The sequence below is a fragment of the Barbus barbus genome (genome assembly GCF_936440315.1).
Source record: "Barbus barbus genome assembly, chromosome: 36".
NCBI lineage: Eukaryota > Metazoa > Chordata > Actinopteri > Cypriniformes > Cyprinidae > Barbus > Barbus barbus.
The window spans coordinates 3,652,743-3,680,315 of NC_136714.1; the positions used below are offsets into that span (position 1 = coordinate 3,652,743).

The following is a 27,573-nucleotide window of genomic DNA, read 5'->3' on the forward strand; positions in this document are numbered from 1 at the left end:
TGCTTCATATTTTGGGGGGGTTGTTTAATTTATCGAAACTTTATAAGAATGCCATTTATTTGAAATTTAGATACTTTGTTACATTGCACGTTTTACTATTATATGTGATCAAATTAATGCATCCTTGCTGAATAAAAGTATTAAAACCATACCCCATACTCCTAAAACTGAGGGAGGAAAAAAATATAAAAACTTTCAGTAATAATTTTGTTGCAATGTCACACAAAAGTAAAATTGTCACAGATCAAACCATGATTTTTAAAGGAAATGTCACAGCATTACAGGGTTGAATAGAAAGTGCAGAGATAAACAAACATTCTATATTTTATCATAAAGTACATGAAGCACTGTAGAAAAAAACTTATTTTGAATTAATTTTAAAAAAGATCATTTGTTTTTGCCTATATTCTTATAAATATAAACAATTAAAGTGTAATAGTGATGAATGAATGGCTAGCTATTTTATTCAAGTGATAGTTTATTATATCTAAATAAAACAGATTCATTTCAGTATGTGGCATTTTTCTTATTAATTATATCAGAACCAAGTAATGAGGATGAAAATGCCAGCAATTCTTGATAATGATCCAGACTGGCATTTATGCAGTTAAAAAAAGGAAACAAACATAAATTTTACTTGCATTAATTTATTAAGTGTTCACTGAATACATATATTTTAACAGGGGGAAGCAAGGAAGAAAACAAAGCTTTTAAGGTTTTACACTCAAAAGATAACATCCTCAATTGGTCAACTGTAGCTGTATGCAAACTATTTAAAACAGCGGACGGATTAAAATAAATTCAATTGAAAAGCAATAGACTGGTATAAACATTATGAAAGTACATAAGACCTTCAAATGTCATATGTAGAGTCCACAAAATATGAATATTTCCAATGCCATGTATGTGTATGAATGGAGTGTAAAGTTCTTTTACCATTTAAAAAGCTAGAAAATGGATATGAATATATTGATGTTATACAGAAACTTCAGACCCTTAAACTCAACACTTACCAAATGCAGAGAGAGGAGTTCACTACATGCACCGAGACTAAATGCGAGCTAAATTAAGCAGTCAATAAAATCAATACTGTTTGCAGATGTATGTCATGATAATCATATGAGGGGGGGGGAGTAACAAATTGTCAGACATCACTGGACCAGGTATATTAAAGTGTCCCCGATGTCCATTTTCAGGCCGTTATCACTCATATGAACTTTGTTTTCTTGCAGGCTGATGTGGAAGACTGAACTGTTTGAGATGGGGATCTTACCCTCCTCTTCCTTCCCCAAAACTGGGATTCTCCGAGGTCCGAGGAGTGGGTCCTCAAAACGCATCAGCTTCACTTTGGATAAATCTACAAATTTTACAACAGTGTTATTTAAAAACAATGGCAACATTAGCATACGGTAGCATCAAAAGATTTGGATACTTCAGTTATACTTTCAAATGTGTTTTTAGCTTATTGCCTTGAATTAAATATCTCAAAGGGATAGTTCACCCAAAAATGAAAATTGTGTCATCATTGTATGAACGTCTTTGTTCTGCCGAACACAAAAGATGATATTTTGAAGAAAGTTTGTAACCAGGCTGTTTTGGGGCACCATTGACTTCCATAGTAGGAAAAAAAATAAATAAATACTATGGAAGTCAATGGTGCCCCAGAACTGCTCTGTTTCCCACATTCTTCAGAATAGCTTCCTTTGTGTTCAGAAGAACAATGACATTCATACAGGTTTACTTGAGGGTGAGTAAATGATGACAGAATTTTCATTTTTGGGTGAACTATCCCTTTAACACTTTTGTGAAAACCTTGTAACAGTTTCAACTTGGCTAAAGTTTACTCTTTACCCTTGATGCCTCTGTTGACTCGGGATAGTCTGCGGATGATGCTGTCTTTGCTGTCTCCCTGTCGGATGTCAATCCTGGTGGAGAACAGACCGTTGGCAGGCTGAGGGTTCACAAGCGAGACTAACACTCCAGGCTATAGAAGAAAACAGAGGTCACAGCTGAAGAGGACATTTATGGATGCTACATCATACAGATAATGAGACATGGTTTATGAGACACTTTCTGCCCCATATACAGGATTCCCCAAGCCATTTGACCAATATATTTTCAGTGGTCTATGATTATTAGATTAATACAGATATAAAATACAGACTTAAATTTGTCAGAAGCACAACCTATATAGGTTGTGCTTCTGACAAATATAAATTATATGTAATATCTGTATGCATGCATGCGTGTATGCATATATATATAAATTCAACAAGTATGCATTGATCATTGCAATTGATCAGAAGTATTTCACATTGTTACAAAAAGTCCCATTTAAAATCAATTCTGTATCAACAATCAACACTGAAGACTGGAATAATGGCTGCTGAAAACTGAGCTTTGCCATCCCAGGAATATATTACATTCTAAATTATGTTAAAACAGAAAACAATAGAATTTTCAGCATCATTACTCCAGTCTTCAGTGTCACATGATCCTTCAGAAATCATTCTAATACGCTGATTCGCTGCTCAAGAAACATTTCTGATTATTGTCAATAATGAAAACAGTTACAGAAACTTTGATACAATACCATTTTACATTCAATATATATATATATTTTTTTTTTTTTTTTTTTAAGCACAACTGTTTTCAGTTTAAATCCAATTAGCTGTAAACAAAGTCTTTATTTTATTCTATTAAATTTCCATATCTTTCCAGGTCTGGACATTACAATTTTAAACATATTTCCAAAAGCCTGGCAAAAACATTTTATGTCTGAATGAACACTGTACACTACACCATATTGAGATGCATCTAAGAAGCATTAGCGATGTGCAGCATGCTTCTAAAATGAGTCTGTCTCTAGCTGCATGCAGCACAGGCCAGATCAACATTAAAAAAAACAGAAACAATAGATGGCACAGCAGCTATGACGGGGCCTCAGTGGGCTCTCATCATCACCTCGTATCTGAAGACACAGAACGGTTTCCCAGGGCAACAGTCCTCCTTTACTTTGTCATCCGCTTCAGAGGCAAACACAACGTCTATCTGATCCAACTGATGGGAGGAGACAGAGAGGGAAGCAGGGTCAGAGAAAGAATGACACTGGTTATCATTTAGCTGTTGCCTGAAACAACTAACAATGAGGTCAGACCAAGAGTCCGCTAATAATAGTGCTTTCACCACCGCAGCTCAGTTATTACAAAAGAAAAGTGGCTAAAATGAGGGGGAAAAAAGAAACCTTTGCACTGTATTTTAGAGTAAAACAATACTCAAATGAAAATAATCTGCTTGTTTTGAAGAAGTGGCTTTATTTTATTTACTTGCATTAATTATTCAAATGAATTGACTTATTTTTCTTTACAGTATTGTGTACTGATGAGTCATGTACAATAAAGACCAGGGACATTAATTAAGCCATACATGGTCAATTTCGATTTTAAGTGTTATGAAAGTTAGGGTCTTTCCTGTTTTCTGTCCTTTGGTTTTGTAGAACTGAACATTTAGTTTGCTTTTCATGTAGTTATGCGCTATTACCTCAAGTGAATTAGTCAAATAAACGATGTTCTCCAGTAGGACAGCACGCTCGTCAAACTCCAGCTCTAGATCAAGAACTCTGGGCCCGTTTTTCTCTAGACTGTCCTGGAAACACACCGCAAGAGAGAAACAGGACCAGTTTAAATGCATATAAATGACACATTTCATTCAATAATGTTGCTAAGCAATTCAACTAAGTTTAAAAAATAAATAAATATTTATTTATATAGTTTGCATTACTGAAATCCAGCCTTCAGTGTGACAAAAATCAGAAACCATTTGAACATGCTGATTTAGGGCTCAAGAAACATTTTTTATCATCATTAATTTTGAAAATAGTTGAGATGCTTAATATTTTTATAAAACTTTGAACTGTGATTTTTTTTTTTTCAGGAAAAAAAAAAAGGCAGTATTACGGCCCTGATATACTTCAAACGAAATTCGTTTTCGTTCTTCGTTTGAGGGCAGAAAGAAGTTCGAAAAGGCTGAGCGACGGCATACTGTTTTCGAACATTCCAACACCCCCCGCACTGCTGGAGGCGGGGTTTAGATTAATGTAAACATGTTGCGACGCTCGCGCGTATGCCCCCCAAGCACAACAACGATGCAATGTGTATCTAGGTCTTTTATTAAACTGGATAAATTATTACACGTTTTTATATTTTATGTGTTGTCATAATTTGATAAAAACAAAGGTTTATTATTGTATGTTCTTTTAGCATTTCATTTACGGTATACCTTTTAAATTTGCTTATTGAAAGAAGAACAGCAGCAGTATGGTGTAACATTTATTTGAAACGCATGTATTTGGTACTTGCTACCTTATATCTTTACTCTTTCGTTTCATTCTTTTCGTGGCTTTGGAAAACTTGCATCTGATGTTTCTCTACATCGCTTTTTGCATAACTCCGGGTAATCGACACCAAGCTTCGTTGCAATTGCTTTCTAGGAATTAAATGCTTTCTCTGAATCTTTCTCTCCTCGAGCGATCGTACAGGTGCGGATATATTTGTGGCAGCTCAGCTATTCGACACAGTGTACTTATGTTGCTAGTGACTTGGAGATGTTTCCCCTGCCTGACCTTTGTTGAATGGGGGGGGGGGGGGGGTTCCACAGAACACACCCACTGATTGCGTAATCGCCACGGACCAATGGTAGCTCAAAGGTGTTTAGGAGCCAAAAAGAACTCCCCAGAAAGTTCGCTTTGGTGAGCGGTTTCGAACTGCCGAAACAAACTCAAAACGAACTTCGTTTCGGCCTGATTGTGTTCGAAATGACATCATATCAGTTCGTTCTTCGATTTCGTCTGAAGTATATCAGGGCCTTTACTTTGACAAAAGAAATCTTTTGTAATATTAAAATTGTCTTTGCTCCTTGCTGGTATAAATTGTGTTCATTAACATTTAGAAAAACAATTTATATACAGTTTTGTGTATATAGTGTTTATTTCACTTATTGCTTTTTTTTTTTTTTACACAAATATATGCCACAAATACTGTGGAAACAAAAAATTCTGAAGCATACTTGCATACTACTCTCCCAATTACTGCAGAATAAAATGTTAAAGGTCCCATATTGTACACCTTTCTGAAGTTTTATTTTAGGTTTTGATGTCCTTAAGAATATATATTCGCGGTACAAGTACCAGAAACAATCTCAATATATTTTTACAGCTCCTTCCTCATGATCTCTGGTAAAAACAGGTCGATTTGGCCTGTCTAATTAATATTCATGAGCCCATCTTCTGATTGGCCTGTTGTTTTCTGAGTGACGCACCGCTAGGCCAACCACAGGTAACTAGGGTCATGTAGCACCGACGTCACAATTACGTCACCGCGCTAAGCTGTAAGCAAAACAAAGGGAAAATTGCCCTGGAGGTGGCCCATTCAAACCAAAGCATATTCGGCTACATAAGGAGCTAATATCATCTTCTTGTGATGTTGGGTGCCAGAATTGACGTAATAAAGCCTCAAATTAGAAATGTGATTGCATACCTACTGCCACTGCCAGACAAAAACCGACGACAGCTGTGGTTAAATACGATAAAACGAGCGGACTGGACAGAAACGATCGTCATAAAAGCTCGTGTTTGCAGCGCACACTTCTTATCAGAAAAGGTTCAATAAAGTATTCTTTTGCTGTTATGGGTGCATCTGAAGATTTCTTGCATCTCACGACTGTTGTGTATGAAATAATGTCTGTGTGCATGCGTGTAAAACAAACTAACGATTCATTTATAATCATTTGTAATTGTATACATTGTGATTAATTGTGGCTGGAATAATATTGTAGCAGTAAAAATAGTTGCCTGCTGAAATTGAAATGTATTTACATCATGACTAGATAGACACGGTGAGCTTGTCTTTACTATACATGTTAGACGTGATCCACCTCATAGTAACAGTCCTGTCAGATCGTCCATCCTTTGAGTGAAGAGTGTAACGTTACAGGTCGGCAGATCTGGTTTCGTCTGTTAAAGTGAACCTTTTCGACATGTTTCCATGTTGTTGCTGCTCATGGACGCCATGCTGTCTGGAGGTTCGGCAAAAGGACGGAAGGCGGTGCTCGGGATGGTGACTGAAGGCGGTGACTGAATTGTTCGGAAGTCATATTTTTACGGAAATCACAGCGGCTCGTGAAAAAACACAGCAACTTTATGCAGGCTGTGTGCACTTTACAGTGGACTGACTGTGTTGAAACTTATATGGTAGTTACATAGCCCCTAGATCTCTGTTATAATGAAAAAAGACAGGAAATTTCAGTTTAAAAATATTTGTCACATAAATAGAAGGTCTGAGTACATCGCATTGTGGAATACAATATTCCAAGTAGTAAGCTATAAATTGCATATTTTAGCAACGATCACAGTATTCTGTGCATATAGTCAAATTAATATACATACAGCAGAAATAGTCTGGTAGTAAGCTACTGTAGTGCTGGGCAATGATTAATTGCATTCAAAATAAGTTTTAAGTTTTTGTTTATAAAATATATGTGTATGCGCTGTATATATTTATTAGGCCTATGTATATAAAAAGACACATGCAGTATATATTTTTGAAAATATTTACATGAATATATTTATAATCATGATTTATATAATATATAAATATATTTAATATATAAACAACATTTTTATGCAAGGTGTGACATTAATCGATTAATCGTTGCCCAGGACTATGCTCTTTTGGGCACAGTCTTTGTTGATGCTAGCCTTTGACCATGCTCGTAAATCTAAGACCCAGTTTTTAAAAGATCATACTGAAGGACCAAACTCTTCTACCTTTATCATGGCTACAAAGGGCATCACTCTCTTCATGTATTTCTTCAGCTCCGGCATGGCACCCAGCTCCATGGCGATGACCTTATTGTCAGGTAGAGCTCCATTGTTGCTCTAGAAATGACGATGGGAAAAAACTGCTGTTTGATTGACAGCCTATCAAAACTTAACCCTCCGAATTCAAAAATGACATTCCAAGAAGTCTGTGTGTTGAAAAATGAACAGCAATTGAATTTGGACTATTGTTAATTTGAACCTTTAATATCATAGTAATGCATCAACCGACAGGTGTATTTTACAGCATTAGTTGATAGTGTAAAAAAAAAATTATATCAAAAAGAAATTGGAATCAACAAATTATGTGAATTTGTATATGTATATATTAAATTATGTATATGTGAAGATTATCTCAGTTTGTACACTTTGATATGAGAGAGGTGATTAGGTTGTTTATACCTTGTAATGTTTGCCCAGCAGAGAGAGGGCGCTGTGCTGCCATGGCGGGTAGGTCTTTGCTACGTAGATGGTGCAGTGTGTGGGCTTAGCTGGTGGTTTGCTGTCTCCCTTCTGTGATAGACAAAGGAAAGCAAAACTTAAAACTAGAAATAAGATGGTATAAGTGCAGCAACATCATAAAGTATTATTTTTAATGTCAAGAATTCTATACACTAAACATTTGTTCTTTATAATGTCAATGGGTTTATTTAAAGGGGTTGTGATATATGAATGTATTCATAATTATATAATTGTAAATTATTATCACTACTACTGGTAGTGATTTATTATTATTAGTAGTAGTAGTAGAAATAATTTTTTATAATTATTTTCAGATTTTATAAAAAAAAAAAATATTTTTTTGAAAATGTTCTCAAAAATACACTTAAAATCTATGAATGTAACACTGCTGTTAACCATTTATTTACTATTAGTCATTTTTACATAAATGGGTAGTCATATATTATTATTACTACTATTATTATTATTATTATTACTATTATTAGTATTATTATTACTACTACTGCATATAAAATCTTGACATCTTTTACCCAGAGCTTATAAAACATTTGAACATTTTATTTAATAAAATAAGTTTTCAAAAGTATACTTTTAATAACTCTAGCCCTACTTTTATATCCAGTTTTAGATTCTTATTTTTATATCCAGTTACCACCAGTACAGTTTCCTTCAGAATCCAAAACCCTCTAAAACACATCAGCACAACAATTCCTTATTCAAAGCGACATCCATTACCACATGGTCCCAACAACAGGACTGAGAAAAGCCTCCCTCCTTGGAGCCTTGACTCATAACGCTTACATAAGGCTCAGCAAAGCTAGAAACAGACTGTAGGGAAACCGTCCCATGTTAAAAGCGAGGGATAATGCACTACTCCTCTGTCAGGGGAGGTCTGGGACACTGAACTCACTCTACATGACAGCTGTCAACTTGATTCATTCTTAATGTCAATTATGTTTGGGTGGGGTTGGGCAGCATGCTGGACTGCTGGGGTCTGGAGGTGCAAGATCTCTAATAGTTTAACGTTACAAGGATTTTATGAATAGTGCTACTAATTTCATGTACAAACCCAACAGGTAGCTACCATAAAGTAACCTAACTGAAAATCTTCATAAATTACTCAAACTTTAATGTTGCGTTAGCAGGGTTGAGGTTTTGAACATCACATTTAAAACTAGTTGCTATGCAACCATGCATTCAATCCGAGAAATTAGCCACTGACCTTTCCTGAGTGCAAAGTTTGGTGAATTCTAATTGTGTATTATCATAATTATTATAAATATAGCTGCAGGCAGCTATTACAGGACCAAGCACAGCAGACTCCGATATTGCTGCGACTTGCGCATTATTAAAAGAGTGACCAGAAATAAGATTTTAGAATAAACATTTCAACAGAAATGGGCAAACATAGGCAATTTTGGCCACTAGGAGGTGCAGTTCCTAAAGTTCAGAGGTACCTAAAGACTGTTACACAACATTTCCTCGATAAAAACGATATGAAGAGTTTGATAAATATTTGATATAATGTTTATGCGCTCATTTGAACCGTGCCATATGGACAGTTATCCGCTCAAAGTTATCGGCTCAAAGCAGCGCAGCACAGCTCACTACAGTAGATGCGTTACTCGCTGATGAGTGAGTCTCGGTCGCGCGAGCACTAAACAGCACTGTGAGATCCAGTGTGAAGTGCTTGAATTCAGCAAAGAACACAAATAACTCTAGTTTAAAGGCAAATGTATGGAGTGAAAACGGTATCAAATCCTCCCACAAATGCATGAAAATCCACACTCACGCACACAATCCACAAATGCACGCGAAGGATCCACAGGGCGATACACAAATGCACGCGAGAGATCCACACGCGCGCGCATGCAATCCAAGCAAAGGCAAGTGCACTATTGTTTCTTTGCTCACAGAATGATCCTCAAATACGGTTGTACCCATTATTTCATGCACAACAAATCGCGAGTCCTTTGAATGAGTGTTCTGCCTTAAGAATACGTGCTTTTGTATTTGAGGATTCTTTTGAGACTGTCATTCCGTGGCCTTAACTCGCATGCGCACAAGCCTATCTGTACACTTGACCTATGGAAAGAATGAAGTAGACGGTCAGACATGTGTAATTGAATGTCGATCTGAATGGCGATCCACTTTAAGGGCCCTGTTTTTTTTCAAACATTGCGACCAATATTTGGAATTTCATCATGTGATATTAAGATTTTTTTTTTTTTCATTGGTAACACATGTATCTTCATCTTTGTCTTATGTGCACAAATTGTACAATTTTATTATCCTTTGTCTTTGTGAAATGCAGTGAGCTGTTTGTTGCAAATATCACGTTTCTGTAGTGCCCTGGTCTGCACTCGTTGCGACTATATGGTGTTGCTTTTAGTGACAGGAGTTTGAGTCCCAGGTCCGATCATATTCCTCTCTCTTCTTTCCATTTGTTATGTATTAGTCTATCTTTTAAATGTTGGAGAAACTACCATTTCTGCAAATAACACGAATAACAGGAAATGCTTTATTTATATAGTGATTCATTAACCGGTGAACTGGTGTAAGCCGTATCAGCTGAACTGAGCAGTGGCTGTACTACTGATTTCCCATATGAACGCGCTTGTTTTGCTTCTTTACATATAGGCTATACTTGCTGTATGCCTTAAACAATATAGGTAAGTTTCTGACAAATAATAATAATAATAATAATAATAATAATAATAAAAAAAGGTCAAATGCTGGCCTTTTCCTGTACAGTTACATTTCCTCTGCTTTGTTATTATCCTAACATGCATGCACGTAGCCTACATAAGCAATATGATTATGTCGATGTTCCGATAATTTTTTTGTGCAAACAATGCCTGTTAAAAACAATGTGTTTTTGTTCTTTTGTTTTTCAGGGGTTTTGTATAGTATCTCTCGCGTGCATTTCTGGATTGTGTGCGCGCGTGTAGATCTCTCACGTGCATTTGTGGATTGTGTGCGCGCATGTGGATCTCACGTGCATTTGTGGATTGTGTGCGCGCATGTGGATCTCACGTGCATTTGTGGATTGTGTGCGCGCATGTGGATCTCACGTGCATTTGTGGATTGTGTGCGCGCATGTGGATCTCACGTGCATTTGTGGATTGTGTGCGCGCATGTGGATCTCACGTGCATTTCTGGATTGTGTGCGCGCGTGTAGATCTCTCACGCGCATTTGTGGATTGTGTGCGCGCATGTGGATCTCACGTGCATTTGTGGGAGGATTTGATATGGTTTTCACTCCATACAAATGACAAACAGGAGAAACACTGTGCAACAATACAGTCAGAAGGCTTTTCAATTTACAAATCAACATCATTTACAATGGATTTACTGCACCATGGTACTGTGTCGGAAATGTGGGATATTCATATTGAATTTTATTATATTAATGTATACATGCATTAAATGTATTAAAGGAGTAATGGAATACAATTACAGTATTTTTTGTGATTAAGCATAGTGTTTGTGTATTTATACTAAATGTATGTAGATTACTGTTTTTCACACAAATACCTAGAAACCATATAGTTAGATTTTTACCATGGTATTGAGGTGCCATATGTGTGGTTTTAACTGTGGTTATCATGATCTAAATTTATTCTACTATGGAAGATCAATGGTTAATCGTAATAAAACTCAGAATAATTAAATTTCACCATATAAAAACGGTTAATTTTTTTACACAGATGTTACTGTTTTTGATAATCAACAAATTTACATCGGCATCCAAATTCAAGCTACTACTACTACGGTCAACTTAAGCTAGTCAAATATGCATTTCTAAGAGAAAATTTTTTTTAATATCTTTATATGAAAACTTTTATTGTGGTCATATCGCCCTATTGCACTTACAAAAATGCTCAGTCCTAGTTTTGGTTTCCCTTCTTTAATGACGAATAGAGACTACTGCCATCTGCTGGTGCGGAGCGTTATTACTGCTCACGCAGGCCCAGAATGTACATGCTAATTGTCAGTCGGCTGTAGCTTTTGTTTGTTCAAACACAACTTTTTGGCCCAGACACAGAGGACATGTGGTGACAGCAACACAGTCGGATTTCATCATTGCTAGTTCTTTGATGTTGGCTTGGTGTGCCGTTTCACTATAATATGCAAAGCTTTGCCAAAACAGTTTAATTTCCTGACAGGTTCCCTCACTCTCAATAAGCTGGTATGTTACATGTGAATTTGGTAAGGATCCCATGAATGTCGCATGGGTAGTTTTACCCTGTTATGAACATTTTACTCCGCATGGCCCAGGAAAACTTAAGAGAACATACACTTGACTTTCTTAATATAATGACAAAGAAAGAAAACAAGTCGACGTCAAATAGAAGAAAACTTTAAAAATAAATACTTTTTACATTGAACTCTAGTGGTTTTAATTTCTAATAAAGTGATGAGGGTAGGGCTGGGAAAATAAATCGATGCATCGCGAATCGAGAAATGATTCAGCGTTGATTCCAAATGAATCACGATTCTAGCTTAGTTTTGAACAGCAGATGGCGCTGCATGCTTTACAAACAGCCGTACTCTGCTAGTTTCCAAATCCTTACACACACTTGAACCTGAAATAATCATTCATAAAATTCTAAAAGATTGAAGTGAATTACAAGGGTGTTCACAGTGGGCTGTTTACATTAATCTCGCGTCATAAAAGCATTCTGAGCAGAGGTGAAATTCCATGACTCAGCTGAAAGCACAAGCGCTCTGCAGCGCTCTTCTTCATGAGCATTTGAGTGTGCGGATAAAAACTAGATTAGAGCGCCATCTGCTGTTAAAATCTATGCTAAGAATCGATTTCAGAAGAGAATGGCGATGCATTCGGAAGATCTCAGAATCGATCCACGAATCGATTCTGCATCAATTTATCGTCGCAGCCCTAGATGAGAGATGATGCATTTTTGTAGGCCAAAACCTAGAAACAAGTCAGCATTTTAGCACTTTCGTTCCATTTTCCTGAAGACATTGTTTTATTTTAAATTGGGTTTTTGGTCTGCCGAATTAAATTTAGACATATTTCAAAATCCATAAAAGTGTGGTCAGTCCATACCTTGCCCTTGGCCGGTTGTGTGTAAGCTTTCAGGCGAAGACGGAGGTCATGGGCAGTGTCCATCAGATACTGCGAGGATCGAATCAAGATCTCATCCACTGGACCGGCTGTAGGCCAGTGAGCCTTCATTATAGAACTGCTCTGTAAGGAGAGAAAATAAATAGAGTCTTAACTGTGCAGCTCAGTTAAAGATTTGTTTAATTTCTGTTTCTACTAAATGTTTTAAAAAAAAAAATTAACATAAGGAATAATGTTTAGTCAGCCAGTTGTTATCAGCTGTTTAAAGGAATATAATCTTCGAGCATTGAAATTAAAATGTAAAAATTGAGTGGACAAAACGCAAGAATGGATATACCACGGAATGCAATTTTAGTCTAAATAGGTTCCATATTTTTTTTTTAACATTTCTTATTTGGATAGTTGACAAATTAAAATTGGACTGTGTCATATTGTGTGACATAGCAAAAATGTAGAAAAAATAAATAAATAAATAACATGAGAAAAATGTATCTTCATTCTTAGTTACAAATAACATGAAAGAGGTTAATCTTCAATGTTAGGTTTTTTTTATTATTTTTCCGTCACACCATGGGACACATCGATGTGTCAACTACCCATTTATATTCTGGAAAAAGAAATCCTCAAAAATAATGATAACCAAAACTAGCTAATAAGGATATTTTTCTAACTATAATTAATTGAATGTCAGTTCACAATATTGTCAAAAGTATGACATCGTTGCATGATTGTATCTGTTGCATATAGTTTATTTGTGTCTTTGAAACAAACAACTGCAAGGTGTACTGTATGTGTGGAGAATGCTATTTACTGTAGTTCCTCAATACTATGATTGGCTGTGAAATGTTATGGTTTAGGAGTAAGCAGGCAATTCCTTAGTGGAAACCTGTCCTGCAGCGTAGAGGGGGTCTCACCTTCCCCAGCAGGGACCAGGTGTGTTCACACAGGTGGGGGCAGATGGGAGCCAGCAGGAGTGTTTGGTTCTCTATAAACTGGAACACAAGATCCCTGTGCATGCCCTCGATGGCCAACTCCCTGTATTTATCCTTGGTGGCCTTCAAAGAATCAAAAACTTGTTATACATAGCCTCGCTGCCATAGTTTACACTGCTGAAAATTTCCTGACATATCATGGAATGACACATGCAGCCTCTTGAAGTGACGTGGTGTGTTATTGTCCTTTTTAATCAATATTACTAATGTAAATATAATCGCTCCATGTGACTCCACACCACGATTATTTAGCCAACGGATGTTGATGTGAAGGATGGTGAATGTAATGGTGTATGAGTTACCTGGAACTCAAAGAAACCGCTCTTCAACGCCTCTTTGTACATCATTCTCTCAAAGTGCTGCTCTGTTTTAATGATGCTGGAATTCATTTCACTGCAGACAGACATAGATAATCAGGTGGAAATAAATAGATAAAATATAAAGACCCTTTTACAGATTAAAACTGTGCCTTAATTTAGCAGTCAACAATTCTAAACCGTTAGGAATGAATGACTGATGAACGAGTAACTGACTGACTGTTCTATATATATACACTAAGTTTGTGGTTGGTAAGACTTTTTTTATTTTTTTTTATTGTTTTTAAAAGAAGCTCACCAAGGCTTTATTTATTTAGTAAATAAAAATTTTTGAGAGCCTTTACTTTTTGACCATTTTAAAGTGCAATTTATTCCAGTGATGGCAAAGCTGTATTTTCAGCATCATTACTGCAGTCTTCAGTGTCTCACGATCCTTCAGAAATCACTCTGATTTCAGGGTTTCTGCAGAGTTTAGTCAGTCAAATTTAAGACTTAAGACCTTTTTATGACCAGATGCAGAGAAAGACGTGCGTGCGCGCTGACCTCGCGCCGTTGCGGCAGTACCAGCATTCACATAGACTCGCTAAGGTTTGTCAAAGAAGTCGCTAGATTTGTCGCTAGTCGCTTTTTTGGAGAAGTCGCTAGGGGGGTCTGAAAAGTCGCTAAATCTAGCGACAAAGTCGCTAAGTTGGCAACACTGTGCGAACATAGACTGTAGGCCTAGGCTACATTAGAACATTGGCAGTTGGGAGTTCGCTCGGGTTTCTGTGAAAGTCCTTATGACAAGTCTATTTGCTGCACTGCCACATGGACCTTGTAGTTCTGGAACGCTCAGACAGAACTACAACAGGCGAAACGAATGAATGCCGCCTGCGCATTTTCAGGGGGGAAAAGGCGATGGTAGAACCAATGAATGAACAAGCATATCAATTTAAGACGTGGCTAAATGTAATTTATGACCTTGTATGGAAAATCCAGACGTTTTTATGACTTTTTATGGCCTAAAATTCTTATTAAATTTAAGACGTATTATGACTTTTTATGACTTCGCGGAAACCCTGTGATTTGCTGCTCAAGAAACATTTATTATTATTACAATGTTGAAAACAGTGTGCTGCTTAATATTGTATAAAAACCATGATACATTTTTTTCAGGATCAATGGAAAGTTCAAAACAACAGCATTTATTTGAAACATAAATCTTTTGTAAAATGATAAATGTCCTTACTGTTACTTTTTGATTTGTAATTTGATTTTTAACTTGTCATTCTGAATGAAAGCATTGATTTCTTTCAGGAAAAAAATTAATAAAATAAAATAATAATAAAATAATTTTACAGAACCCAAACCTTTGAATGGTAGTGTACCTATTCCCATTTCTTTTTTTTTTTCATTTTCTCTACTTAACAGTACACTTTTATTATTGTTATTATACCACAATATAATATATTCACTATATTACTGCATGGAAACAAATTAATTTTACATGAAAGCCTTTTTTTTCCAGACTTCTATCAGCACTTTGTGTTACCTAATAAATACTCTGTCGTTACACGTGTCCGCTGGTCCGGTCCTCAGGTTGTTCTGATTGGCGATCATCTCTTTCACCCATTCCACCCATGTAAAGAGACGCAATATTCCTGCATCTGCCATGGCCTCGACAAAGTTAGCATCCTCCACTGTGTCTCCCGCATCAGCCAGAGCCAAACGCATACCTACAACACATACAGACAGACAGACAGAGACAGACAGGTTGGCATGGGTTGAATGAGGTTTATGGCATTTACATTCATAACAGGTCACATAAACAGACATATCTTCTTCGAGGGGATCACAAAGTTATACTTTACATGCTTCGGGATTAAACCTACTCCTGCTGCAGTAAGAGTCTGACCGCATGTAAAGTGTTTGGCCTTCAAAAGAACCAGTATTTAGGAAGGGCTTACCATCTGCTGAAAACTTGGCAATGGCTTGACTCAAAGTGAGAAAGTTACCAGTGGACTTGGACATCTGGTGGATATAAACACCTAATTAGACGACTGAAGAGGGCCATCCACAACATGTGTTCAGAAACACAGAGGAACAAACTATTTTGTTAATTGAAATACCACTGAAAAAAAAAAAAAACTTCACATTTAGAAATGTTGCCTTGCCAACTAACTGAAATAAAATAAGTTTAAGCACTACAATGACCAAAACTGAAATAAAATAAAAAAATAGGCAAAAAGAAATATTTAAAACAACAAAAGTCCATAACGTTACTAAAACAAATTAAAAGCTGAAAATATAAAATAAAAGCCAAATCAAAATTTTAATAAATACTATAATAGTATGGTCATTTATGGACTTTTTGTTGAGAGATTTGTAAAGAAACTCTCAGAAATGTGGTCCTCACAATTACACTGGAGCACAATTTATTGAATGTAGCTAAGGTTAGCGCAAACTCATTGCATGTCTTTCCTAACAAGAAAGACGGAAGAGGAATATCATCTCACCTTTTCAGAGTTTAGCAAAAGATGACCATTGGCACGTACTGCTTTTGGCCATTTGCCACTATCGTGAAAGAAAATAAATAAATAAAATAGCACAAAGCCTGAAAAAGTGTAGCAATGCAAATATCCATCAGGGTGACAAATTGAAATTAGCCAGTTATATTACTATTAGAATATTACTTTCTCTTATCTGGTTAATGTAAAAATATTGCCATCACCTTTAAATTAAGTAGTAATAGTTGTGATGTAGGAAATACAACAATAATAAAATGTAGGGGAAGCTGAGATACAGAAGAAAAATGTACTTTTATTGCAATACATTACTTTTTGTAATGTAAACTGCATTTTCTTGAAAATAAGTAAAGTGCAGCGTACCTGTCATTGGGCCACATGGCTACATGATTGTAGAGGTAATAGGAGAGGTGGTTTGGCACCAGATCTTTCCCTGATACTCTCACATCTACAGGGTACCAGAACTCAAACTCCCTCCTGAGCTTCTGCAGCTTCTCCTTTGGGATGTCCGTCTTTGGAAAAGATGCTGTTTTGAAGAAGATGTAATCCCACACCTCCCTCGTCATCTGCTCGGCTCTAACGGGAGGAAATGTGTTTTTCTCTATCACTTTTTTGTGGATTACCTTTTTTATTCAAGTAACAATGAATATGTGTGGCAGTATATTCAGATGGTCAGTAACGACATTTCCCATGTTATTTTTGTTCTCACTTTGACTCACAGTGAGTCCGACACATTTTACATAAACTTTATCTTTCAATTCTCACTAAATTTCTATTTTACTCAATTTAATAGCATATTTTCCATTATATTTTTGCTGGATTTATCATCCGAACACTGTGGGGTTGTTAAATGCAAGCAGATATTAGGGTACACGTACATGTAAATTTTACTTTAATTACTTGTTAAATTAATTTTAAATTAAAGCTGCAGTCCATAAGTTTTGCCTCTTTGTCGCCATCTGTTTGAAAACCTGGAATTACAGCTGCTTGCGGAATTATCGCCCTTGCGTGGGGTGTGCTCCGGCTCGGCGGAATCTAATGGTTTGAGGTGAATGTGTGGTGGTCAGTCACCGCACCGGTGTGGATATTTACTGTACTGTACGTGTTGTCCTATGATGGTTAGGGAATTTTTTTGATATTTGTATTTAAATTTTTGCCTCAATGTGGTTGTTTTGTTTTAGTTGTGATATACGGTGCATTCCAAACGGGATATAATCGCCCTCTAAAAGGGCACTTCGGAGTGAAAACAATCATGGCCGCCATATTGAAGGGTCGTTCCAAACCGCAGTGCACAAAACTGGCCACTTCAAAGGGCCCTTCAGAATGAAGGATTTCGAAGGGTACAACTGATGGACACTTCGGGCTCCCATGATCCTTTGCATGATGACGGATGATGACGCAGACGGGCACTTCAAGAAACAGTTGTTTGGCATAGGGATGAGTCCTTCCGAATGGAACGCAGGGATACTGTATCTGTTCACATGATTGACTTTGATTGCAAACAGGTGTTATCAATTGGAACTCTGTTTGAATCTGAGTACTTATTGAGCTGTTGCCTTTGTATGTATGTGTGCTTGCCTGACGAAGGTCTAGGACCGAATCTTTTCTACTTTTAAATTTTTGAATAAAGGGAGATTAACAATGTGCAGATCTTTTTTCTATTTTTTATATATATCATTACTGTGAAATAAAATTACTCGCATCATGACATAACATTTTGGTCATATAGCCCACCCCAGAATTCACTTCCAAAATATTCAATCCGTTTAAAAATACGACGCATAATATTCTAAATAAATGACTGAAATTTGCCTGTCGAATATTATACATCGTATTTTTAAACAGACTGAATATTTTGGAAGTGAATTCTGGAAGGTGAAAATGAATTATTGAATTTTTAAATTATGAAAATGTGTGTGAAATATTTTGAATCGAAAATATTCACAGCTTAAATAATGTTACATTTCAGGACCTAAAAATGCAATGCATTAAAATGCAAGCACTTAATTGCAATGCATCTTGTTTTCCGATTTGTGGAATTCAGCATGCTTTGTTTCAAAAACTATTGTCATTATTCTGCTTCCATATTCATCCTACAGACTTTGCATTATGTGAATTTGTTAATTAGAATAGTCTTGTTTATTCTATAATTCACATCGTTTTGCATTTTTGAACTGTCCTACTTTTTCTGGAAAAGTAGATAATACCTGATTCCCAGTGGCGAGGGCGCTTGTCCGTTGAGGACCCCTCCCTGGAGGAGATGTGCCACAGTGTAGTAAGCCATATAAATGGTAGAGTCCGACAGGGACTCAATGAGCCATTGTTCATCCCATGGCAACCGGGTTCCTATGGGAACCAAACACATAAAAGAAGTACAAAATCAAAGGTTCTCTCTAAGGAATAGAATGAAAATTGCTGATGGTAATCGCTGAGTGGTTTGGAAGCAAGGGAGGAACGAGGAAAAAGAGTATTACAAAAGAAATATAGATGGGCCTTGTCCTTACAAATCCACTTTGATTAAGATAAGCTTCACACAAAGGCGGCCATCTAAGGTGATTTCAAAAGGATTTGCGCAAAGAAAACTTTGTGCAGTTTGCCAAACGATTACAAGCAATTTATTTTAAAAGAAAAATCCAACAGGATGCAGGAAAAGCTGGCAACAAAGCTGGTTAACTACAGTGACACAGATAATCTGGTTTTACCTAGCCCATACGTTCTGGAGCAGGCATGTTCCTGAAGCCAAGCCAATGTTGCTTCAAAGTTCTTCCTGGTTTCGTCGCAGAACCTGAAGAGCAAAGCATAGAGTCAGTATTCACACATTCATACAGCCTCTCCAGCAACAACTGTGCCACACAGCAACTTGACAATTTCCACTGTAATCTCCCAATGCCACAAAGTGTGAGACTTACGTCTCCAGAGCCTCCAGGACACCCGTAGCTTGCTTTTTCCATTCCTCATTGCCATAATCCAGATACCTGACAGATAAAGAGCCAGTCACTGTCTGACAAGTCAAATCAAGCAGGGACGCCACGTTAGGAAAGCACTAAAATCCCATAAGATCACAGGGATAGGGAATGATTTGATTAAAGAGGAAGCGAATATACTACTAAGATGGTAGTGGATGTTATCATGCGTTCTGAGATAAAATAGCATGTAGCATCTGTAAGAGAGAGTTTTCTGCACTGACCATTGATCACACAATGCCACAACACACTCGTCTGCAGACCGAGATAACACCTGCTTCTCCGGCTCCATGTAAATCATCGCCTCATCCTAACAAAAGAAATAAAATGGGGTTAGACTTCAAAAAATTTGATTCACAACTCAATTTAATGTTGAAACCATACAAAGTCTACTGTATCATATATATATATATATAAAATACACAAACTTCTAAGGCCTCTAAATGATTAGCATAATCAAAATCTTGTTGTACACAATCTACCTTTTTAGGAAGTAAAAGGGCTTTTAGCATAATTTTAAAAACATCCACCTTCAGGTTGCGATACAGATTGTGTCTTTTTCAACATTAATGATTTTTATAAAGCAAATGTAGAAATTTTTTTACAGCAATATTTTAAGATGAACATTTACCGGACTAAAGCAACTGAGGTTTACTTGATTATCCAAAGAAAATTGTTTAGAAAAATCATGTTAAAATATGAGTATCAAATAGATCAGGCTTTAGAGGAATATTTACTTTTATGTTCATCTCTCAAATCAATCGTTGTTGCATTGCATTATATTTTTTTGCCCCCATATTAAAATCTGCAGAGATATGATATTTAAAAAAAAAAAAAAAGAGCATTTAAAAACCATCTTACAAAGTTATTATTGGGACAACTACAAATTGAGAAAATGGTATATATTTTCCTATACTTAAGCATTTTGCCTTAATTGGATATCGGGTTTGTAATACTGAACTGTAAATGGATTGCAAATATATTTTTTAAATTCTGTTAACATTTACTATTTATTTCACTATTAATCATCATTTATGTACGCATTTATACATCTGTGGAAACTAATTTGGCATCTCAGCAAGTGATTGCAATGCTACAATCAGAATATCATCTTATGTTTGGCCATATACACATCAACAACTGCACCAAATTAAATATTTCAGCTCAGTTTGGGCCCCTGAAATAATACTGGGGTGTTTTTTTTTGTTTTTCCTTGAGTATGAGGTCCATATCGTCCTATAATATGGGCCATCTAAACCGTCCCATTTAAAACAAGTTCATTATTTCATGTCATGTATTACACATGGTCCACCAACCTTCTCCACCATCATCTTCTGAATGGGCTTCTTAACATCCTGGACCTTCTGTCCCTTGAAACTCTCCACTAACATGATCTTGCAAAACAAAGTTCAGGAAAGTTGTTCAGATCTTAGGAATAAGCTGTCATTTAGCAGGTATCTAAAGCAAACACACAGTACTCTAACCACCAACATGAGCATCTAAAATAAGCATATGTCATGAAGTGCCACTATATGCATTCATCTATGGTACTACTGTATATTAGGGAAGAAAATTATGAATTGAAGTGATGTTGGTGTTCAGATTGTCTTACGCCCTCATAAAAGCCCTTGAGGTAGACCTTCTCTTTGGCCTCAGCCAGTTTCTCTCTGTCATTCTGGCTTTGGATCTTTAGTTCATCACAAACCAGAGGAGCCGACAGGTTCCCATAACCTGGAATCTCAATGATAGGTACCTGGTAGAACAGAAAACCATAAGCCACTTCAGACGCACAGAATCTAGGATGTTTTGAAAAATAACTCAATCCATGAAGTAATCTGACAAGCATAGCGAGTCATTTTTATAAAGCTGCAAACCCAGACTTGTTAGCTATGAAGATAAAAATATATATATATAGCCACTTTCTTGAAACATCTTGGCAACCGATGTTTTCTAATCTGACCACAACATTAATAATTTTAATAACAAGCCATTTGAAATTAACTTTACTGATTTGTTTGCTACTTTCCCAACAATGCATAAATTAAAAAAAGTAATTCTTAAACTAATTTTGGTCTCACTTTATATTAAGTGGCCTTAATGATTATGTACTTGCATCAAAACATAAGTACAATATACTAACTGTGTTCATATTGTATTGCAAAACACTTTTGCTGCTATCGAGGTGGGATACGGGTAAGGTTAGGGACAGGTTTGGTGGTATGGGTAAGTTTAAGGGTGGGTTAAGGTGTAAGGGATGGGTCAACAGTGAAATTATAAATGTAATTACAGAAATTAATTACAGATGTAATTACATCCAGGTATTTTTAAAATATAAGTACAAAGTAAAAACGTACACAATAAGTGCATTGTACTAAATTATTCATTTAAAAGTACATATTCGTTAAGACCACCTAATATAAAGTGGGACCCTAATTTAAAAAAAAAATTATTACATTTATACAAAAGTTAATAGACTCCCTTTTGATTTACATTCTCCAATTGAAAACATTAGACTGTCAATTGATTTTGCGTACTGTTAATATTAATGTTGCTATTGTGCAAGAATGCCATGTTTTTATTTATTAGTCAGAAAAATCACATTACATTCTTCCCAAACTGTGCAGCACTACTCAACACTATGGAAGTACTGCAGTACATGTATTGTATATAAATAATTTTTATTATTAAATGTAGCCCTGGAACTGTCAAACCGCCACTGGGCTTTTCTTATAGTTGAGCCTTGGATGAAGGCTTTAAAGGTGCTTCTTACCGGCTCAAATGGTAGAACCATATAATCTTGAATTCCATACTTCTCTCTCAAAGCCTAAAAAAACAAAACAAACAAAAAAAAAAACGTTCAGGCATTTTTGCAACAGAAACATTCACCTTATCTGAACTACAGTTATTTTTCTGGGAATTTCCCTCATTGAAAGAACTCAAAATCGAATCAAGAATAGAAAATGAAATGCCATAAAACAAATACAACACCTGTTTCTTTTTAATGTCCCTCAGAGCGGCGATATCATCAGGAGCATCTGACGGAACGCTGGTGACAACTCCAGTTCCTGTCATGACAAATTAGATTTCAACAAACTCCATAATAAGGTAACGCACTTTAAATGCTCCACCTCACAATTTTTCCAAAAACAATTTTTTTCCCCCACAGTCAAGACAACCAGTGATCGATACTGAAATATCTGACATATCAATTTGGGCACGGCCTTTTCAGGATGAAAACAGGAGCCCTGGGTATAAGAAGAATAACTGACGAATCATATTAGGTGAGGAGCAGGTTGTGTTTGGAGTAATGTGGTCCGTGCAGCCTGCGGGAACATCCATTATGGACATTTCCATATTCCATTTCTCCTAGCTTCACAATGAGTAACACCGCTCTCACTTCGACTATTGAAACCACGCGGCATTGCCCTGCGGGCCCGTTCAGAGATGTATCTTGTCTGTGCAGGGGTAATGTGATGCGACGATACTGTGGGCTGGTGTCAGGTACCTTTGTCTTCTTTAATGGTGAGCATTGGCAAGGCATAAATGGTCTTGTATGAGGTGAGGGGGGCACTCAACGCACAGCCGAGGATATCCTGAAAAAATGGGAGAGGGAATCTGTGAATGAGCAGTCAGTGTGCATAAACTTGATTCAGTTTGTGAATTAAATTGTGTAATTTCACTAAAAGTATTGAGAATACTTGACAAGTTTGGGTACAACATGCATTGCATTGTCAAGATTAAAATTTGTAAAGTTTTTCTTAAAAGTAATAAAAATGTAATTTAAAAAGTACTGTTATTTTATAATACACCAAAACATATTGAAATTGAATATAATAACATATGAAACAAATCACACTTTCACTGAGTGAATGTTATAAAAATCTCACCTCCAAATGAATGAATGAATAAAAAAAAATACACAAACATAGAAAAAGACACAAACCTGGCCCATGACGTTCATGATGACAGGAACCACTCCATTCTCTTTGGTAAAGCCCTGGAAGGACATGTTCCTGGCTGACCGCTGCGTGCTGATGAACAGGTCACCGCTGGCCGTCTCAAATATAATGTACTTCATATCTGGCCGAATCCAGCAATTCGTCTGACCAAACATGGTTTCAGGCCTCAGAGTCGCAGCCACCAGAAAAACTTTCTTGCCTTTAAGGCCACTGTACACATTTAGAAAACAAAAACCTTCTTTAAACAGAGTTCAAACAAAATGACATACAAACACCATGTTTTTGGCACCATGCTCATAGCATGACCATCTTTAGAGTACCATGATACACGAATATGACAATTATTCATTATCATATTATGAATTGTACCTCAATTTTGCTGGGTAAGGTTCCACAATCTTCATCTTAATCAGGGTGTACTCTTGAGGACCAACTCCCTGCGACACAGAACATTACTAAAGATACAAACAGCCATCTTATTGTACAGCACATAGGGAATTTCTTGATTAAAAACAGTGCCCACCTCTCCTGTCTGTCTGTCATGGTCCATGCAGGGCTGACCATCTTTGGGAGAGTAAATGGTGTATCTGAAAGAGCAAGAAAGGTTTCAACTAAACATTTTAGAATTTAAAAATAAAACTATGATAACAAAACAAATGTGATAAAGTTACAATTATTAAATAAAACAAATGTAATAAATAGTTAAACATTTATATTTTATGAATATGTTTAAGTAGATGTCTGAGAAGTGTAAACTAATTAAAGCTGCAGTCCGTAAGTTTTGCCTCTTTGTCTCCATCTCTGTTTGAAAACCTGGAATTGCAGTTTTGTGCAGAATTATCTTGCTTGCAGCGCGGATGAATCTAATGTTTTGAGGTGAATGTGTGGCAGTCAGTTTTTTTTTTTTTCGAGATAACCTAAAAATAACTTGCATAGAACAGCTAATTTTAGTTTTCATTTTTGGCAATAATGTGTACTGTGCACAAATTTTGCTTTTCTCTGACGAAGTCTTACATTTCTGCAAAGATTATTAAACTTCGGTGTTGTAACTATCGATTGATATGTAAAAATGTATTTCAATATTGCAACCATACCTCTTCCCAAACTTGATCTTTTTTCTCTCTTTCAGAATGACGTACTGCCACTTCACAAAAGAGTCGTAGAAAGGGTTTACATCGGTCGTGATGAAGGAACGCCGCCAATCAGCCTACAACATCAGTGAGAAAAACTTCATTTACAGACACAAATGTCAAATCTTTAAACTACAAAGTAACAGCCAGAATTACTATTATTCAGGTGAACTTTCACTACCTTCAGGCCCATCTTCTTCAGGTCTTCTACAGCAAGAGGGGGGAAATAATCCAGCCAATGTTCAGCTTCAGCAAACTTCACGATTTCTTCGTCCCGCAGCCCCAGAGATTTCATGATGTCCCACTGGAACTTGGAGCTTCCAGACTTTGCTACAGCTTTGCTCTGCCAAGACCATCACATTCAAACAAGTACACTTTATTAGCTTTAATTATTATATGTTAATACGCCGTACACAGCTCTTGGATCAACCCTTGTGGGGATTCAGTTCTACAACATTTAGGTTATTATTTCCTCATAGCACACATTTACCTTCTTGCCCTTCGACTTGTCCTTGATGATGACCTCATCGGTGATGATCTTCTGCTCTTCCTCCTCTTCACCTTCCTCAGGGAATTGCGGCGGGTTTCCATACAGCTCCATTTCTCTCTTCAGCTTGTCTGCACATGCCTGTCAAGGTCATTGCACACAGAGTCTGAAATGTTCATCCCAAAGTTTTGCACGTTAAAAAATAAATACGACGTCACGTTGTGTCAATCATGTTTAAAGGAACACTTATTTTTTTGGAAAATAGGCTCATTTTCCAACTCCCCAAGAGTTAAACAAGTGAGTTTTACCGTTTTTGAATCCATTCAGCCGATCTCCGGGTCTGGCGGTAGCACGTTTAACGTAGCTTAGCATAGATCATTGAATCGGATTAGACCGTTAGCATCTCGCTCAAAAATGACCAAAGAGTTTCGATATTTTTCCTATTTAAAACTTTACTCTTGTGTAGTTACATCGTGCACTAAGACTGACAGAAAATTAAAAGTTGCGATTTTCTAGGCCGATATGGCTAGGAACTATACTCTCATTACGGCGTAATAATAATCAAGGAAATTTGCTGCCGTACCATGGGTGCAGCAGGCGCAATGATATAACTAGTTATGATATAGCTGGGGACTATTTTTATAAAATCGTAACTTTTCATTTTCCGTCAGTCTTGGTACATGATGTAACTACACAAGAGTCAAGCTTTAAATAGGAAAAATATCGAAACTCTTTGGTCATTTTTGAGCGAGATGATAACGGTTTTGGAAAATGAGCCTATTTTCAATAAAAAGTGGAGTAAGGTCATTGCACACCGAGTCTGAATTTTCACGTGCGTTTTTCCGTTTTTTCGCATTCCTCATCCTTTCCTATCCAAATGCATGCTGCGGATGCAAAAACGCAGAAAATCAAACCTGATCCAAATTTTTTTTATGACGGACGAAAGTTTCGGAGGCAGTGTGTAAACCTGATTGATATAACATGAGGTCGTATTTATTTTTTAACATGCGAAAATTTCAAACTCAGTGTGCAATGACCTTTACACACTGCCTCCGAAACGTTCATCCGTCATAAAAAAAATTTGGATCAGGTTTGATTTTCTGCGTTTTTGCATCCGTAGCATGCATTTGGATAGACTGCACATGGACAGACTCCGTGTGCAATGACCTTTAAACATAAAACATATTTGCTGATGACAAACGTGTACAGATCTGAGGTGCAGAACTTTTAATCTGCTCACTTTGATGGGCATCCCAGTGCAATGAAGTCCAAATGGGAAAAGACAATGCTTTCCTTTCAGCCGCTGGTAACCTATTGCAAACTACAAGACATTGGAGATTATAATTGAGTCATAAATGCTATGGCATTTCATCTTGGATAGCTTCTTTAATTTGATTTCGGACTCACCTCGCACTTCGACAGGCAGAACGTATGTCCAAGGTGAAGTCTCCCATTCATGTATGGGTAAGGAAACGTAACAAAATACTTGTTCTTACTGGGTAAACAGATAAGAACACATAATTAGTCATGAATATAATATGTAAACCTTCGGAAAACATATAAACGCAGGCTCACTTTGTACTTTCCCCAATGGAGGTTGGAGCATCAATCTCAAAAATCTTTTCCTGCTCCCATTTCTGTTGAACCTCCTCCTCAATCTTCCTCAAGAAGTCAAGTTTTGCTGTTCCTTTGCGTTCCTGGAATGAGACATAACACCAGATCAAAATATAAATCAGTTCATTAAACTTGCATATACAAAATATTAAATAAACACATATCTATATAATTTCATTAATATATTACCATACTACATATTGGGTATATTAGCTATTAGTACATTCAAATTATATGTAATTAGTTAACAACTTTAATATACATCTAGACATCTGTTCAGAGTAAAAAGCTAGAAGCTAGCTGCTAAAGATAAGCCATGCTGCTCAATGGACCGGTTTATTTAATTTTTTGCTGTTTGAGATCATGAAGCAGGCAATATTCTAAACCGCATGAGGTAAAGAGTGTAAACCATTAAAACGGCTTAGTATAAATGAAATTTACCGTCATTCTGATTTACTAGCTGTAACTTCAGCAGGATTTGTCGAAGAATAAAACCCACGCGCAACCGGCTGATGACACCTTACGCAAACGTCGCCGCCGGATGACGCTTTGTATCATGGGTAATGTAGTTCGTAGGGCCACAGTACTATAGATATCTTTTCTCTCTCTCTCTCTCTCTCATTAGTTATTTTTATTAACATTTTGCAAGTAACATTTGACATTGAAAAACATACTGTTAAAGCATTTTGACCACTGGACTTAACAGTGAGTAAAAACAATCAACATATACATACAGCGAGGGATTTAGAGTATAAACAAAGAAAAATAAATTAAAGTAAAATAATTAATAATAATAATAGAAAGTAAAAATTAATAATAATAATAATACATGTTAATAATAATAATAATGATACATGTTTTACATTTCGTTTTGACTCAAGTGAGGGGATTGGGGAAAAAATCACCCTGAATCTCTGTTTACAGATGACTCAATAATCATATTCAAAGTTTTAATATGTTTTAACTGCTTATTTGTATCTTTTTAATTTGCATAGGCACCCTTGGTAAATATGATCAAAGAAGCTGTGGAAATTAATTTGCATTGTTAATCCTTTTGATCTATTATTTTCAAAATTCCCAAAAATCTAACCTTTCATTGGAGAATAAGAATTTTCTCTAATACACATTGGCCACAATTAACGGCACCCTTTTATTCAATACTTTTTGAAACCTCCATTT

The 27,573-nt window shown here is 36.4% G+C and overlaps 1 protein-coding gene across 1 annotated transcript; it reads right to left on the reverse strand.

The window, feature by feature from the left end:
- Window positions 1-628: 628 nt before the first annotated feature.
- Window positions 629-26,930, reverse strand: lars1b (leucyl-tRNA synthetase 1b). The gene is made up of 32 exons (XM_079394600.1): window positions 26,836-26,930; window positions 26,356-26,477; window positions 26,188-26,275; window positions 26,021-26,101; window positions 24,784-24,921; window positions 24,475-24,636; window positions 24,258-24,370; window positions 23,687-23,750; window positions 23,533-23,600; window positions 23,148-23,373; window positions 22,710-22,797; window positions 22,193-22,269; window positions 21,975-22,028; window positions 20,817-20,957; window positions 20,521-20,598; window positions 19,429-19,514; window positions 19,151-19,216; window positions 18,944-19,026; window positions 18,449-18,587; window positions 16,605-16,817; window positions 16,233-16,290; window positions 15,684-15,747; window positions 15,269-15,452; window positions 13,723-13,813; window positions 13,343-13,483; window positions 12,411-12,551; window positions 7,277-7,387; window positions 6,824-6,934; window positions 3,541-3,645; window positions 2,965-3,060; window positions 1,852-1,984; window positions 629-1,357 (listed from the first exon to the last, which is right to left on the reverse strand). Exons 1-32 carry the CDS (start codon window positions 26,839-26,841, stop codon window positions 1,152-1,154), a joined length of 3,534 nt encoding a protein of 1,177 aa, XP_079250726.1. The 5' UTR covers window positions 26,842-26,930; the 3' UTR covers window positions 629-1,151.
- Between the last annotated feature and the right edge of the window lie 643 nt (window positions 26,931-27,573).

Bases quoted from the DNA above. Each gene is read 5' to 3' on its own strand.
- lars1b (XM_079394600.1), bottom strand. The intron at 12,552-13,342 runs GTGAGACCCCCT...CTCTCCTTACAG, and splicing joins CCTGGTCCCTGCTGGGGAAG to AGCAGTTCTATAATGAAGGC. The intron at 1,358-1,851 runs GTAAAGAGTAAA...TAAAATTTGTAG, and splicing joins AGTCAACAGAGGCATCAAGG to ATTTATCCAAAGTGAAGCTG.